This window comes from Notamacropus eugenii, chromosome 1 (assembly GCF_028372415.1).
Source record: "Notamacropus eugenii isolate mMacEug1 chromosome 1, mMacEug1.pri_v2, whole genome shotgun sequence".
NCBI lineage: Eukaryota > Metazoa > Chordata > Mammalia > Diprotodontia > Macropodidae > Notamacropus > Notamacropus eugenii.
Window position 1 is genome coordinate 403,835,237 of NC_092872.1, and position 18,420 is coordinate 403,853,656.

The 18,420-nt window shown below is 40.9% G+C and overlaps 1 protein-coding gene across 6 annotated transcripts in view; it reads right to left on the minus strand.

The window, feature by feature from the left end:
- The window catches only part of FBXW11 (F-box and WD repeat domain containing 11), a 90,100-nt gene extending 72,127 nt beyond the window's left edge, over positions 1-17,973 (minus strand). For 3 of the 6 annotated variants that reach the window (XM_072630970.1, XM_072630967.1, XM_072630965.1), the window contains exon 1: positions 17,375-17,547. In XM_072630970.1, coding sequence (XP_072487071.1) covers positions 17,375-17,419 — 45 coding nt within the window. In that variant the 5' untranslated portion in view covers positions 17,420-17,547. Of the gene's footprint in view, positions 1-4,713; positions 4,782-17,374; positions 17,549-17,953 lie in introns of those variants that run through there. The other 3 variants (XM_072630968.1, XM_072630966.1, XM_072630969.1) reach the window with 3 other exon arrangements.
- Between the last annotated feature and the right edge of the window lie 447 nt (positions 17,974-18,420).

Here is an 18,420-nt window from a genome sequence, read left to right on the forward strand (position 1 = left end):
ATGTCATCATTTCTCTGATGTCATGGTCCTCTTTGAAAAAAAAAGACGAACACAACAACAACATTTATAGAAGCAGATGGGGAAAGAACATCAAATTTGCAACTGGAGGGCCTGGAGTTTAAACTCTGGACCTGCTACTTTATTACTTAGTATAACCACGGGCAAAACATTTCCTCCTGCTGGGCCTCAGTTTACTTTTCTATAAATTAAGATGGATGAAACAAATCATCTCTAAAATCCCTTCTAAATCTAAATCTCACAATCCCCTATACCATATTTATCTTCTACGTCATATGTATTATCCACTGGTGCTGTTTTCCTAGGAGGCAAATGATGGTTCAGTGGATAGAGCACTGAGCCCTAAGTCAAGGAAGACCTGAGTTCAACTCAAGCCTCAGGCACTAGCTGTGTGACCCTAGGCAAGTAACACAACCTCTGTTTGCCTTAATCTACTGGAGAAGGTAATGGCAAAAGCACTTTCATTACCTTTGCCAAGAAAATCCCATAAAAGTATGGTCCTGGGGAGTCACAGAGTAGAACACAACTGAACCGCAGCAGCTGTTTCCCTGTGGAAATGTGGTGCCAGAATTCTAATGAAAAGCCAGTGGGAAAACAGGACTCAATACACGAACTTTAACTCTCTAGAAATACAGACTACACAAAGATAACTCCAAGGTGTCTGTTCGCGTTTTTTCACTACCAAATGATTTTGCATCATTACTGTAAGAGTGCCCAATTATACCCAAACTAAATTTGACAAACAGTAATAAATTAAAAGTATCTGCTACTATAAAAATTGGTCTTATACATCATAAGAAAAACAAATGGCCAATCATCAAAAACATTTACCATATAAAAAGCTTTTAAAAAGCAAATAAAAAGCAAAAAAAAGGCTGACTATAGATAACGTATTCATTCACTTTAGACAATAAAAAAAAAGTGTGTGGAAGGTGGGGTTGAACGTCTTTGTGTAAGGAGAAAAGATTTTTTAAAAAGACAAGAACCTGAGTACTCGGTGCGCAGCACATTTATAGTTACTGACCTAATAAACAGCTTATGTTGATATATGGTCTATTTAGGTAAGTAGAAGCTACTGTACTGAACAGGGGATCCTTTAAGTAACAAGAATAAAAGAGCTCTGGAATCTTCACCTGGGTTCAAATCCCACATCCAAAACATACTGGCTGTATGACCTTAAAGTCATTTGACCTCTGAGGGCCTTAGTTTCCTCTTTTGTAAAATAAGGGACCTGGATTAAATGACCCCTGATGTCCCTGCCAGCTCTAGGGCTGTGTATGAGCTTATGACTTGAATCCACATCTCAAAATGATTATTAGTTGAATCTATAGTAACAAAGACTGTGTCTTAACTGTGCCCTTCCCAAAGTGCTTACTGGGAGGAGGAGGGGTGGTATTTAAAATATAACTTTCTTATATGGTAAACTTTCATTTAGCACAAGAATAATCTAATTTTCTGCAGATGAATTAAAAGCTATCTAGTTTATAGATCATATATATTTATATATATCATAATGATATCAAAAAGGGAGAGACACAGCTTCTTTTACCCTTGGTTTTACTCACGATAGAACCAATCAGGTTCTGGGCCAAGATAGGATCTAATATCTATCTAGTAGTAAAGAAAGAAAACCACGAACTGCTTTCCTTAAGTTTTTCCAACAGACAACCAGGCTCTGAGCAGAGCTATTCTCTAATAAAAGACTGGGACCACTAGAGAGTAAAGAGGCAAAATCTGATGGTGAGGGGAAGGCAGAAAGAGGGCAATGTCTCTGGGGCTGGTCTATTAAATTCAAGATGTCTTTCACTTTTTTTTTTTTTTAACAATTCCCCTTTACATGCATATGTTTGGTTCCATTCTTCAGAGCCTACCCATAATTCCTCAAGACCAGCACTGCCCAATTTGAATGTCAGTGTGGAAAATAATGATCCAAGAGAAATAACTTTCAAGATTAAAGGAATTTTAATCATATTGAGGCAAGCATCATGAATTCTGAAAGCTTGCAACCAAAATGATTCCTTGGTTGGGGGAAGGGAAGAAGGGAATTCTGGGAGAATTGCTTAATGTTACAAAGAGATTGCCTGTTCTCCCAAGGGCAGGGAGAAAGGGAGTGGGAAGTGGCCACTACTTCACAGTACAGCAGCCATTAAAATCAGCTACATGGACATGTTTTAAATAGTCAACTAAGTTACCAAGATAGTATTAAAAAAGAGAAAGAACTCAGAGAACCATGAAGCTGGCTTTGAGTTCACCAAACCCTGAAGTACTTCCCTGTTCAGCACTTGCTTTAATATTTAAAAAGATTTCTTCTTCTATACTTCCTTAGTTACCTTTTTTTTTTTTTAAGTTTGTACTCTGCTCGGGACAAACCACAACTGGAAGATTGTGCTCAATTCTAGTCACTACATTTTAGGAAGACAAAAAAGTATCCAGAAGACCAGGATGGTGTAAGGACTTAAGACTAGCATGAAAATCGGGTGAAGAAACTCAGTTTGGTTTAGACTGGAGGAGAGATGACCTAGCTAGCACATAAAAAACATATTTGAAGGGCTAACACTGGGAATAGGGATTAGATTTGTTCTACTTGGACCCAAAGACCAATAGGTGGAGCTTAAACTCCAAAACTTCCAAAACTGAACTTATCATCTTTTCCCCCAAACCTTTCCCCATTCTAAACTTCCCTATTACTGTTGAGGGCACCTCCACCCTCCAAGTCACTCAGCCTGGCAACCTAGGTGTCACCCTCAACTCCTCTCTATCTCTCATTCCCCAGATCTTCTCTGTTGCTAAGACCCATCATCTGTACCTTTGTGATATTTCTCACATAGGCCCCTTTCTTACCTCTGCCACTGGCATCATCTTGGCACAGGCCCTCATCTTATTAAGCCTGAACTATCACAACAGCCTGCTGGTTTGGTCTCTATGCCACAAGCTTCTCTCACTCTAGCCCATCTTCCAACTAGTTGTCAAAGTGATCCTCCTAATGCTTGTGTCTGACCATGTCAACTCCTGCTCAAAATACTCCAGTGGCTCCCTATGACCGGCAGGCCCAAATATAAACACCTGTTTGGCATTCAAAGTCCTTCATATTCTACCTCTTCCCTATCTTTCCAATCTCCCTACATCTTATACTCTTCCCCCCATCCCCACCCCTACTCCCACATACTCTTGATGTAGGAACACTGGCCTCCTGACTATTCTTCAAACAAGACAATGATTCCCTGACTGGGCATTTCCAGTAGCTGCTGCCATGCCTGGAATGCACTTCCTCCTCATTTCTGCCTTCTGGTTTCTCTTGTTTCCTTCCAGACCAGGCTAAAATTCTACCTTCTACAGGAAGCCTTTCCTAATCCCTCTTAATTCTAGGATCTTCCCTCTTTTAAATATTTCTTTTTTTATCTTGTAGATAGCCTATTTGTACGTACTTGTTTACGTGTTATCTAACTCATTAGACTGAATTCTTTGAGTATAGGAAGTCTGTTTTAACTTTATATTCCCAGCCCTCACCACTGTGCCTGGCGCATAGTAGGTGCTTAATAAATATTTACTGACTGACCTGCTGCACAGGATAAATTTCCTAACAATCTGCACTATTCCAAAGTGGAATGGGTTGCTTGGGCAGCGAGGTGACAAAATAGGTAGAGCACTGGGCCTGGAGTCAGGAAGGCCCAAGTTCAAATCAGGCCTCAGACACCCATTAGTTATGTGACCTGGGCAAGTCACATAACCCCTGTTTCCCTCAGTTTTCTCAACTGTAAAATGGGGGTTAGTTGACACTTCCTTTCAGGTTGTTGTAAAGATGAAATGAGATGTCTGGAAAGTGCTTGGTACATAGTGTTAGGTAAACTCTTAATCCCTTCCCTTCTATTTCCCCTTTGGAGGCTAGCAAGGGGAACCTTGTTGGAGGTACTCAAGTAAAAGGCTGGATGACCACTTGTCCAGTATGTTGTATGGAAGATTCTTGTTCATGTACCAATGAGGCTAGAAAGACGGTCTGAGGTCCCTTCCAACTTTTAAGATTCAGTAGTACATCAACTCAACTCTTTCAGCAGATAGCTTTCCATTCTTTCTGACAGCTCATCTGATGAGATGGATAGGTTAACAAATGTTAGGCCAACAAATAAGCCCAAAGTCTGCAGTTCTTTTTCTACCACAAGTGAGAAAGGGAACCTGAAAATTTGTACACTCAATTACAAACCTGAAATGGCATCTCTAAGCACCCTTACGGAGAAGCTCCAAATATCCAAGGAAATGAAGATCACAGCATGAGATGAGAACATAAATTGGTTTATGACCATTATACACCATCAGTCCTACAAGATGACATCACAACAGTTTTGACTTCCATCTTTCAGAAGCCAATTCTCAACGGAACAACTACATTGCCCAAGAGGTCCTATACATACACTTTGGTTATTATAGAGGTTCCATTCATAAGTCAACAAAGGAGGTCATTCCATTTGAGCCTAGGATATGTTTCAGAACAGTTTTAATCTCATTCATTACACACAATGAAGTTTCTGCTAAAAATGCTGCCTCAGATACATCAACTAACACCAGGCCAAAGACACAAGACACTAATATCTAACAATCTATTCTATTTCCTTATGAAAGTGGGGGGAAATAATATTTTTAAAATAAAGCTTTTTTTCAAAAGAAATGAGTACCACAAAACAAAACAAGGTAATTGCTTACCTGGAAAATAGTTTGTACTTCAGATCCACCAATCCAGAATGAATGGGTGGGGGGTATTCCCTTTCAGACTAGTCTGAGAAAAGACAGCAGTCAATCATCTTCCAAGATTCCTTCAGCTTTACTGTATCCAGCTTTCTTCAACAAAATCCCAAACATGCACTTCGGTAACTGTTGGAAAGACAGAAAGCAATCCATACACCTACCATGGCACCAGCGGCAAATGGTGGCCACTATGTAATGGAAGGGTCAGTGGAGTGGTGGATCTGAGTCCCAGAAAACAGTTACAGGCCAACCATGCCCTAAGCCAACCAGCTCAGTATGAAATCTTAAGAGTAAGAATCCTTATAGCAAAGATTGACAGGACAAGAAAATCTCTGTAGCACACAATGGAACATCCTTGACCATTCAATCATGATCAATCAGGTTCACCAATTTCTAAGTAAGTACAAACTCTCTGATAAGACACACTATTATCAGCTATAATATATTGTCATTATCCCTTTTCTTCTCATCGCTTCTCCACCAACTAAATAGGAAAGAGTTTGTCAGCTTAGAAGTCAAATTCTAAGGCACCTTAGAAACACGGGGACCTAAACTTCTCCAACACCTTACAAGGCACCTTTCCATTTGCAGTATTTGTATTAAGTATCAAAAACTCAACATTGGCAAGAATCTCTAGAATCACCAATTTTGTAACATAACAGGAAAAACATGACAGCCAAACCAAAGAGCCAATGGGAACCATTACAATTCAGTCTAAGTTTAAACAGAAGAGAGGTTTCAAGTGTAGGTGTAGGAACTTTGTCCTACCAGAGACAGAGACATCTATAAATAATTCAGTAGGTAAGTCTCAAAGACCACAAATTTAAAGAAGTTAAATGACTTGCCCAAGGTAACAGTTAAATGTCAGAGGTGGGATAAGAACCCAAGTCTCCAACCCTCTCCCATAAGACAGGAATCTCACTTAAGGCCAGGCACTTTACTAAAATAATAAAGAACCTCAACTGACAGTTTACTTCTAAATTACTGCTTTAAAGAAATAATCCAGGTCTTTAATATACCAACACTCCATCTTTCTCACCACCACTCTCATGAGATAATTTGTGAATTCTATGGAAAGTATGAGAGAAAGAAATAGAAGAGTATATGAAACAACAGCACTTCTGACAAAAACTAAAACCTCAAGGCCCTCAGTACTGAACTACATATTGCACCCCTAATCACCTTAATTTCCACAGCCAGAAGTAAGCCAAAGGTACAGTTTCAGCCAGTATTTTCCAATTTTCTGAGGTCATCAGTGCTCAGGTCAGACCTCTTATGGAAGCACAACTGAGATAAAAAGTAGGAGACCCATCTCCGGGAGGAAAGAGTGAGGGGAGGGAGGAGTAAGGAAGGCAGAAAGGTGGAGGAGGGAGGGAGAAAAAATCTAAGATATATGGAAGTGATTGTAGAAAACTGAAAACAAATTAATTTTTAAAAATTTTTGAAAGTAGGAGACCCTCAGGCTCTGCCTACCTAAAATACTCATTAAAATTTGGTTTGCTTTGGTTTGGTTTTGTCCTACTATGTCACTAGACCTCAAGCAGGCCTTAAATGGGTCAGTTGAGAATCACACATAAAAGATCAGTATCTCACATTCTCATTATTAAAAAAAACAAAACACCTATTACTTTTAAAGAACTATAATTCATCAAACAATAATAATAATAAAATGGGTGGTAACAGTGCCCCACAAATCTTTCAGGACTAAGAAAGAGGACTCCGTCTTTCAGACCCAACTTAACCCAAATTAGAATTGAGTTGTTCGGGATTTGGTAGGGTTGGGGTGGGTTGTGAGGGTGATGAACAATCCATGTTTAACCATCCAAGAGAGCCAGCTGTTAACTCCTCTGTTGGAAATCTACCATTTTGTTACCATTCTGTTGATGGTCTAGATTGAAAAGTGGTGGATAAAATATTAAAAATGCAGATTAAATTTTAAAATGTGTAGTGGCTTCATTTTTTTTCCTGGGGAGACAATAGTTAATATTTACCACCTCACTCCTGTCCATCCCTTTCATGATTTTATAAATTTTGGCCATAGCTTTGCCACTTCTTATAGGAAGCCTATTATCCCCACCCCAGTTGCTAGCAATCCTCTCTCCTGCTCCTAGATATATTTCTTTATCTGTGTTCATTCTACTTTTGATTGTAGCTAATGCTTATAGTGTTTTAAGGTTTACAAAACAAGTACAGTTATCCCTTCCATATCACAACTCGAGGAAGTAGGGGGTAGGGACAGCCCCTCCCCCAATCTGGAAAAATCCATGTAAAAATTTTTTGGTCCTCCCTTAATACCAGAGAAGAAATCTCAATTTTTTTTTTCTTTTATGGAGTGTTTACAGCATGTTACTGTAAGATCTGGGTTAAGTATTTTGTCATAGGCTATATGTAGGTCAATGTTAAGTAAAAATATTGTATGAAAAAGAACTAAAAAAATACTACAGTAATCTCTTATGCTGACCTGCAATATATTGAAACTGTGATGGGGAAAGTCTGAGAAGTGGAAGGGATAACTGTGCATGTGTCCTCATTTTATCCTCCTAACAACGCTGGGAGGTAGATACTGTTATTACCTCCATTTTATAGATGAGAAAAATGAGGCTGAGTTAACTCATTAAAAATGAGTTAAGTGACTTCTCCAGGCAGATGATAGGTGCCTGGGACACTTCAAATTCCAGTCTTGCCAAGCTCTACCCACTATAACACTAAGCTGCATTACCATAGAATATCATTTGCTTGAGGGGCAAAACTTGGTTTCCCCATGGGACTTTTTTTTTTTTGTCCTTAGAGTCTCAGTGCCCATTCTACTAGATACTTATTTGGAAATTATTTGACTCTCTGAATCATTTCAATTGCTCTTTTTTTAGACCTTTTTCCCTAGTTAATACACAGATACTTAAAATATCTTGAGTAGGACCAGAAGTTGCCCCAAGTTTACCCTGGGAGAGTTTAGGAGTCACACCCCAGGTCCACATAGGGAAGAAAGGGCAGAGAGAAGGTCCAAATTGAGGTTTTGACCCCAGATCAATGGTTCTTTTCCATTGTTCCCTTTTCAGTTCCCCGAGTTTCCTATCACAGTCAGATATCATGTTCTCAGTACCTCAAGGCTGAGAACATTCCACCCAGTTAGCTCTACCTTAAGTCTTACCAACTCTTCCCCCACAATACTTTGCTGGTCCACTCCACATCAGTACTTCCTCTCCAGTCACAAAACTATATGCAGCAGAAGCCTTCATCATATTATGTTTAAGAACAAAGGTAGGGATTCTAAGAGGCCAAAATTAAATAAAATTTGGCCTTTAAAGCTCTCCACACAATCTTTCCATTAATCAACAAGAATTTATTAAGTATCTACAATATTCAGTCTTAAAACGTCACCTCCAGGCACGATGTATTTGAGCCAAAGGCATTAGGGACATTCTGTACAATGCCCTCCCACTCCCATCTTTTTACCTTTACACTGACAACCTGAAGGCATGGAATACACTGCATTCCCTTCTCACCTCTATCCAACCCATTAATCAAAGCATTTATTATGTACCAGGCACTGGGACATAATGCTAGAGATACGCCGGGAGGTAAAAATAGTACCTGTCTTCAACTAACTTACATTTCGATGAGAGAGACAAAATCTATAAAAGGCTAGATATACAAGACAGAGTTCCTACTTTTCCTCAAGGGTCAGGTCTTGAGTACCAACCTTCCACATTAGGCCTTTTCCTGCGGTCTACCTTAGTTGTTGTAAATTATCTTTCTCCCCCAAAACCCCAATTATTTTGTGTCTATTTTGTGTATGTATATTTAGATAGATAGATAGATCTATGGTGTATATGTAGATATAAAGATATCTAATAGACTGAGGTCCTTTAAGTTAAGAGACTGTTTTCCTAAGCACTTAGCACTGGCATTTGCACTTAACATTGGCAGACAGGTGCTATTATTAATAAATGCTTTTTGACTAAGAAAATGCATTTTAGACAGGGAGGATGACTTGTACAAAGGTTCAGAGGTGGGAGATGAAGTGATGGACGGTTATGGAGAGGTAGAAGGCCAGCCACACTGGAATGGGGAGTAAGGGAAAGGAAAGGTAGGTGTAGATAGGAGTCTGACTTTACAGGGCTTTAACTGCCATCCTGAACAGTTGATATATCTGGTAAAAAGTGTTTTTTGATGTTTTAGTGTTCGATTTGTTTGTTTCTGAGTTTTGTGGTTATGTCTGTGTGTGTGCACACATGCATGTGTATGTTTCATAGAAGGAAGACAGAGTCAGATTTGTGATTTAAAAATATCATTTTAGCTGGAGTCAGGAGGACCTGAGTTCAAATCTGGCCTCAGACACTTACTAGCTATGTGACCTTGGAAAAGTCACTTAACCACAATTGCTCTGCCCCTCGCCCCAAAAAATAAAAATAAATGAAAGTATCAATTTGGCAGCTCTTTGAAGGATAGTTTGGAAAGGAGAACCTGGGGCCAGGTAGAACAGAAGATTCTTGCAAAGGTTCAAGTGAAAGATGCTGATGGATTTTATAGGGGTCTTTTGCCAAGAATGGAGAGAAAGGAATGTTTATAAGAGATGTTGTGGAGATAGGATTGACAGGAATTGGCAACTGATGAGTAATGAGGGAAAGGGAAGGCTCCAAGATGACACCAATGTTGTAAACGTGGGTGACTGGAAAATTGATGGTTTCCTCAATGAAAATAGGAAAGTTTGGAGAAGAGATGATTTTAGAGAAAAACATAATGAGTTCTATTTTTGACATGTTCAGTTCAAGATGCCTCTGGGACAGCCAGTTGGAAATATGCAGCAGGCAGCTAGCAAAGCAGAAGCAGAGTTCAGGAGATGATGGCTGGATATAGAATAGAACTGAACAGAAAGTATTATTCAATCTATGGGGTGTGGTGAAATCACCAAAGGAGGGTATAGAGAGATGGACAACTAGGTGGTGCAGTGGATAGAGCAGCGGGCCTGGAGTCAGGAAGACTAGTCTTCCTTAATTAAAGTCTTGTCTCAGACAGTAGCTGTGTGACCCCAATTAAGTCACTTAGCCATTTGCCTCAGTTTCATCTATAAAATGACTGAGAGAAGGAAATGACAACTCCAGTATGTTTGCCAAGAAAAGCCCAAATGGGCTCACAGAGTCAAACGTGACTGAAAAAGACTGAACAGTAATAACAGAGAGAGAACAGAAATAGATCTAGAACAGAGGCTTTGGGCCTGCCTATGATAAGGAAGAGGGTGATGATCTAGCAAAAACAAGTCAGAAATAGAGGAGAACCTTTGTTTACATAACATACATCAGGCTGGGGAACTAGATAATGTACGCTTAGCTGGATTTTTGCCAAGGATCCTAACAGAAAAATTGTTCTGGCCGCAGAAGGAAACCTAAAGAATATTCTCCCCAGCAAGGGCATGTAGTGGCATTACCATGCAGCAGCATCCTAGTCATTTCTGGCCTGCTGAAGAGCTAGAGATATTATTTAGTATCATAAGAACCCATATTTAAAAGTGGAAGGGACCCAAGAGGTCATATAGTCCAGTCCCTTCATTTTACAGATGAGAAAATTGAGGCCCAGAGACATTAAGTGCTATATCTAAGGTCACAGAGGAAGCATGTGAGAGGTGGAATTTGAATCAATGGGACGACACCAAATTCATTGCTCTTTCCACTGTACTATGCTAGATGTACTATGTTTACTTTGTAAAGAGTGAAAATTGAACTTATTTTACCGACTTTATCTGAAATTGACCAACATCAATGTGTAACAAATGCTGTTTAACTTTGACTAACACTCATCTTACAACCTGCTGAGATTGTTACCCTACAAGCTTTATCAGCCTTTTTATTTTTCTTTCCTTCAGTCTGTTTTTCTTTTAAATAATCATGAAAAATATTCTATATTTATCAATTCAAATGAAAAATATTTTATATTTAGCAATTCAAATTCTATCCCTTATTCAAATTTTTAAAAGTACATTTTATGTTTCTCCCTCAAAAATTTTTTGTAAAGTCCTTAAATTGCTGTGTGTGTGTGTGTGTGTGTGTGTGTATGTGTGTAGAGCCCCCGCTCTACATGATCCCCATGGATCAATGAACTTTGTTAAAAATTTGTTTTTCCTCACCCCTTATAAACTATTATTTCCATCATTTCCAGAATATGATGATCAACATAAAATATAGGACAATATTTTGTTTTTCTTGTGAATTCTTCAATGTTCCTAGAACAGAATTTTAAATATAGTAACCATTCAATCCATGTTGACTGAGTCTGAGAAGATGTTTCCTTTTACAAAGAACTTTAGCAATTCAGGAAACTGAAACCTTCAGGTTTCACTAAAACAATAATAAGGTTTAAGTTAAGGACAACCAACTGGATTGTCAGATCTTCCTGGTACATCTGTCATTTGCCTATAGAGACAAACTTCCTGTTAAGCAATTACAGTGATCAGAAACTTAACATAAGGAAACATGATTTTCCCTCCTTGAGCAACAGGTTTCTTCCTTTTGTTGTGATCACTTGCAAACTCAAAACCACTTTACCAAATGTCGGAGATTTTCAAAAATTAGAATTCATTGGTCTGAAACACACTAAGTAAACATAATAAGGTGTACATATGTATATGTGTGTACATATATGTATATGTGTACATACACACGCACACACATACACACTATGTGAAGATATTTACAAGGTTCCCAATAGAGTAAGAACTCAAACATTGGGTCACTTTCTCTTAGGGTACTTATCAATTAGGCCACAAGGTTAGGACCCAAAGGCACAGCACAAATTAATGATAGTAAGTTCTACAAGACCTATGGTTGGTACGGTCATCCTAGGAGAAACAGCAGGTTCTTCCCAGGGAAATATTCACAATTCTGAATTTTTTGTTGTCACCTATTTTCTAAAATGCACATAAATGGGTTTGTACATACCAGCCAGGTGTGAATATATATATTATCTATGGGTATGCATATACACTGTATTATGTACTTTCCCTCCCTCCATTCTAACCCGTAAGTTCCTTCCACCTCAGAGAGGTATCCTGGAGAAATATTAAAAGTTTCCATTGAAAATGTCTACTAAGAGTCATTCATTCATTCCACAAATAGTTAATAAGTACACATTATGTATAGGAAAGGCACTGAAGAAGGTGCTACTGTAAGAAATGCAAAATGATCAGAATATATATAGTTCTAAGCCTCTACAACTTACGATCTAACAAGGGGACACAACTATAACACAAGGCAAAATATGTACAAAGTAAAACACAAGTTCTGAAGAGGAAGAGGTCACTTGCAGCAAGAGCAGCCAAGAAAACACAATGCTAGAATGTTAGAGCCTTCTGCCTTCACTAACGAAAAAACTATCAGAAATGATAACAGATGACAGTAGATAATGGAACCATAGGTCCAAATAAGATATTTGCAAAGCATTTAGCAGTGCTGGCACATAGTAGGCTCTATATAAATGCTTATTCCCTTCCTTTCTCTTCCCCAAGCACACATTATCAACATACCTTTTTATCCCTTAGGTTTTAAAAGCTCAAGTCTGGATGTTGGAGTTTCTATAGGTCTGGGGGCTCTCATAGAGGGCTTGGAGTTTTTGTGGAGTCCTTTAACCTAGGTAAAGGAGCTCTCTCTATTCACCAGTGGGCAGATATTCTGTTGAATAGGAAGAATTTGCAACTGACTGGAATTTATCCTGTGCTATATCTCAAGAAGCAAGGTACAAATGATACAGGACAAGGAGACCCAAACACCATTATGCGCATTTGTAGCTTCGTCCCCAAGGCCTCATCTTGACTCCATGTCTCTCTCTCAGATAAGTATACCATGTCCAATTAGATGGTCTCTCTAAGTACCCCCACAAAGTACAGGATGACAGATTCAAGGTTTTACATATTTTTCTGTTCTTTGTATATGTAATTGTTCATCCTTGTTAGGTTCAGGAAAACTCCTTTAAATACTAAGAGGAACAAGATAGGAGCCAAGAAATATGCTTAGCTTCATTTTTATATGTGAGTCTAGTCAATGTTCGATCTTTAGAGTATCTACTGTATGCCCATTATTTTACAGATAAGAAAGACTGTGACTGGCCCAAGCTCAAACAGCTATACTAAAGTGCAGACTCCACATTCACACTCATGTTTTTAGACTCCAAATCCAGGTCTCTTTTCACTGCATAATACGGCTTCTGCATTCCAAGACAGCCTCCATGTCAATTTCATTTGCCGTGTGGATTCACATGTTTAATTTGGGCTACATGTTACTCTGCATATGACAGCAACGGTGTCTTGCTAAATAAGCCCCTCAATGAAACTAACCTCTTTGGGGGTAAATATATCGTGTGTGTGCGCGTGCGTGTGTGTGTGTGTGTGTGTGTGTGTGTGTGTGTGTATTTCTCCACTTAGAAAAGGAGAATAGCTCACAGTAATAGTATACATTTGTAAAGTGCTTCACATATATTGTCCCAAAAGAGACAGAAGTTATCAAAACGAAGAAAATGCCCATAAATTCACACAGCACAGTTTCCTTCATCTTCTCAGCATATTCCATTTCAAAATGATTGCTGAATACAATTTGGAACACACTGGCTCCCACGATGATCTTTTTAAGGGGGTTCCAGGTATTTTTTATATATTACCCCATTCATCCTTAAAACAAAGTCCAGGAAGTAGCAAGCTCATTTAAAGATAAGAAAGGTAAAAATGAGAGACATGAAAAGAACTGCCCAGGGGTCACTTTGCTCAGAGTACAAATCAGTCAACAACAAACGATATATTATGCACTGTATGGGGGAGAAAGCTCTTCAAATCCTGTATCCTCCAGCCTCCTTTCACCAGTCTGCTACCCTCTCAATACAAAGTCAGTCTTTCTCTTCAACCTGCACAGTACCCATTGTGGCTTATTATTCATGCTTGGCTGAAATGCAATTCATAATTGGAAGCCAAAAGAAAAGAAATATTATGTGACAATATGTATGTTGCCTTTTTTCCCTTTTAAGTCTGCCCCTGTGATATCCAGTGTGAGAATGGAGGGAGGGAAAAACGTAAATTTTATAGACATTCCCATATTGTCCCAATGATTCAGCAACTGGGCATAAGTGCTTTTCTCCAATCAATAAGAGAATAAAGCAAGTATTAATATAGGTTGAAAAAAATTTAATTCTAAAATACCAGACTAATTAATCATTATGTAGTGTCTAGGGAATTACCTGATTATCTCCAGACTGCCTCTAGAGCCAAGGGAGTTAGTTACTCACCATTGGCCTTTGCAAAAAGACAGCATCCACATCATCAATAAAGAGTTTTTGTAAACTCTGGATTTTAGTCAGCTACTTAACAACAGCTATTGTCCCAAAGGTAAACCTAAACCGAGAGTTGGGAGGAATTACAAAGGAAACAACTTTAGTCCAAAGGGATGCTATAATCTACTGACTGGATTATTAATTCAATTGAATTTATTGAGGATTATTAAATATTTCCTATGTGTCAGATACAGAGCACCTATGGGGGTGGAGGAAGAACTTTTGGCAAGGTGCTTAATTTCTGGAATAAATAAAGACTAACTTTATTTTTGTGACAGTAGTGCAAATTGCCAGAAGAGCTAAAGGAGGTAAAAAGAGAAAAAACTGAAGGAAGAAGCAATATAGAAGAACATAGATTCCATCAAATCAAATAAGTGGTCATGTTTCACTGGCAAAGAGCATACACTTTAGGTCTAGTTATCTCCTTAACGAAGTAATGAAACAAACTTTATGAACACAAAAGCATTCAACTACCTAAGTGGACTCATAAAACAAACTTTCCTGCTTTGGGTTTTTTAAACTTTCACAGTAGTAGATCGATTGGGTTCTCTACAGTTCCTTATCAATTAAAGAATTTAAAAACTGGTGTAAAAGATCTGTTTATTTATAGAATGAGGATGCTGCCCCAATATAAACCAAAGAAAAGTCTCAAGCAATGATCCACTGATACTATTTCTAATTTATCAGTAGATACTGTCACTCAAGCTTTAAATATATTATATTTACCTGCCCTAATATACCAACACAAGTACAAAAAAAAAGGCTTTGAGGAAAGGCTTTAATAGTCTTAACTAGTTTATCCCACAAAGAACAGCAAAGTCTTAGATGAAGCTTCTACCCCACCCCCACCTGCACCCCCTTATAGCTTTAGGGTTATTAAACATGTTCTATGAATATCCAGATGTGTTGTACATCTGGTAAAGAGTTTGCTTTTATTTTTTTTCACTAGCTTTAGAAGGCTGTCTTGTTAGAACAGAGACAAGTACTGTCACATTAGTCAAAAACTTTTGTGGTCTAAAGTTTGAACCTTAGAAGATTAAGATTTTAGGCTTTGAGACTGAAAAGTTCATTTTAACATAAAGATGTTGGTCTTCATTTATACTTAACCAAGTAATTAGGAAAACAGATGATTTGTAGTTTTTTTAAAAAATAAGTATTCAGTTACCAAGATATGCAGCTCATTATCAGCCTAATCAAACCATTTTTGTTTCACAATGTTTCAATATGAAAAATTCTGCTTAAAAGTTTAGACTTAAATTTCAATCTTAAATGTTTATACTGTTTAAGTATATATGAGTGGTAGTCCTTGTTACAGTATCTTTTGCCAGAATAACATACTGTAAGTGTGTATCAAATGCCTAAATAGATTACTGCTGGCTATAAAATACTGCTAAAAAGCAAAATTACTCAATAAATGATCGATATCATGGTTTGTTTTTTTTTAATGCCACAAATATACTATACAAATATACTTTTTGAAAACTTTCTGGGGAAAATGATCTGGTTCTAGTGTTCAAAGCACTGAGGAAATTTAGTTATCTAAATAAAGCAAAAAGACAGTAGATATTGAGCTACCTCCATATTTAAGCTACTGTACTTCCATCTGAAAAAAAAATGTGGCTCTGTCCTTAATATATCAACATCTACTGAAACTGGGTAGCTATCCAAAGGGCATTCAGAGTAGTCACCATTTATTATTTATAGCATTAAATGTGGAAGTGGCTCTGATGTCACTGACCCTACCTAGTGGAATCTTTGACTCAATAGGCATTCATGAATTGAGAAAAATCTGACTATGAAAACCTTCTGATATAATTTGACAAGTGATTTCTGTCCTCCTTTCCTTCAACTCAGGGAAAAACTTGTTACTGTTAGACTAGATACAAAGAAACCATCAAGGTTTCTGTAGCAAAAGTGCTGGGTAGAGAAGCTAATACAGCCTAGACTAGAAACTAGCCTTAAAATACTGGTGAATGTGCACTAAGTTATCCACCCAGCATATTCCCTATGATTGATTTCCTCAGCCGCTAAAATTGGCAGGTACCACCTGCCATATATACGTCTTTCAGTCAGTCATCATGGGAGAAATAAGAAATTTTAAAATGCTCCACTTCTACTACTGTTACTCTTCCTTATACCATCCTGTCACCCATTTCTGCAAAGACTTGTTTTGGTTCCAGATCCACTTTCCCCAGGCCTGGAGCTCTGCTCCCTAACCCCGCACTGGTTTCTAATACAAGGCTGATTTACCCCATCAATTAGTCATAGCCTCTTGCTTTTGCAGAATAGTTGGAAGGTACTAAGGGCCTATCAGGGCTTCACTGTCCCTGCAAACACAGAAAAAAATGAGTAAACAGCTACTCTTCCTTTCAGTTAAAATACTGTATCCTCAGAGAAGCCTCTGAGCCCTCCAGCGTGAAGCAGCTGCCGGGATTTCCGCAGAATGTCAGAAGCCCTTTGTCCGGATCAACCCCAATAATCCAGTCACCAGAGAAGCCCGGGAGATCCGGGGCTATAAATCAGTCACTCCCAGAAAACCGAGCTCCCGGAATACACCCAACCGATTATCCGGAGCACTCACAGACTCTGCGCTCTTACTCGGGTCGGGGGGGACGAGGGTTAGCTACTTCAAGACTGAGGGTGAAGGAGAAAGGGGGTGCACTGAGGCCTCCGAGGCTTGAGGAAGAGGAGGATGAGAAGCAATGGCGACTGGGGCTTCCCTGACCCTCCTTTTCCATTCTCTTCTACCTCTCTCTTAGTCTAGAGGGGAAAAGGGGAGGGAATCACGAGAAATGCAGCGGGGGCAGGGATGGGGGTGAGGGGGAGAGTGCAGGCTCGGACCGGGCGGGGCGGCCCAAGGCTCCGGACTAGGTGGATCAGCCAGGATGGATTTGAGGGGGAAGGGGTCGGAAAGAAGACCCTTTGGGGTGCTGGGGGCGTGTGTTTGCCTGGTGGGGGTAGGCGGGGGGAGGGGCAAAGGGGACAGGATGGGGGAGGGGAGATCACCCGGACGGCGGGTCGGGGTCACGGGCCAGGGAGCAGGCAACGGGTCCTCGGGAGCAAGAGTGGGGACTGGAGGGGGGAGGGGGATCCCTGGATCGGGTCGGCGAGCCAGGAGTAGGGAGGGGAAATGGAGAAAAAGATCAGACCCGAAGAGGAATCGGGTGGGAAGGGAGGGCGGGGGGAGCCAGGACAGGCCTCCGTCGGGGAGTGCTGGGGGGAGGGGAGGCGGAATCGGGGCTGTGGGAGGGTTCGGGCCCTCCGATCGCGCTGGGCAGGCCCGGGGCCGAGGGTCCGGCGGGGCCGCACTCACCATGAGCTCGATGGTCTTGTCCTCGATCACCGAGTCGGGCTCCATCGCGGCACCCGCCCCGCCTCCGCCTCTCGCTCCCCGCAGCGGCGAACGGCCCCGGAGCTGGCGGCGGCGGCGGCTGCGGCGATAGTGGCGGCTGCAGCGGCGGCGGCGGCGGCGGCAGCGGCGATCGCACTCTCTCTAGCTGCCCGCCCGCCCGGGCCGCCGGCAGCTCCGCCCTCCCCTCCGCCAACGCCGTAACGCAACTCGGGGACTACAGCTCCCAGGAAGCCCCGCGCCCAACTACAGGGCATACCGAGCCGGGCGGCCTGTCCGCCGCAGAGCTTCCTGGGATTGAAATCCTGGCTCTAGATTGATCCCTTCGCCTGCGAATGCAGCCTAAGCCTGAGCTTCCAGAGGACGCCCTAACCTTGACTCTGTTCGTCGGGAGTTAAGACCGCTACATTTTGGGCAGAATTGGGGTTCCTGAGTAAAGAGAGTTATTGAGGCGTTCATGAACTACACATCCCACTAGCCTCTGCGGTCGGGCCTTGTAGGTTTCGGTGCTTCCGGCGCGCTTCCCCGAAACTACTTGGGTACCTTGATGACTGTCGGAAACCGTAGTCCTAAAACAGGAGCGGAAACTCCAAGACGACTTAACAGTCAGTGAGGCCCTGCGCGTGCGGCTAGTTTCCGCACATGCGCAATCTGTCCCCGTTCGCTCCGGCACCCCGAAGAAGGGCCGCGGAGCTTAATTAAGGGGTGACCTAGAATAATTCGTGTCGGGGGAACCCCAGGGGCGAATCAGGCCCCGGAGCAGGAAGGGTTGGGTTGTGGGGTTCTTTATGTTGGAGGGGTCTAGAGTCGTATGGGCCTGAATAGGGAAGGTACCCAGTAGCAAAATGGGGGCGGGCGGGAGCAGGGAGAAGTTGGTTTGTGGAGGATGTTGGGTCGGGCCTTGGCAGGAGGCAGGAACCAGAGAACTGGCAGGTACCGGGCTCTGCGCCCTGCGAGGTGGAAGTTCACTCGCTGCATGCTGAAGGGGGAATAAATGGGTGGAGGGGCCC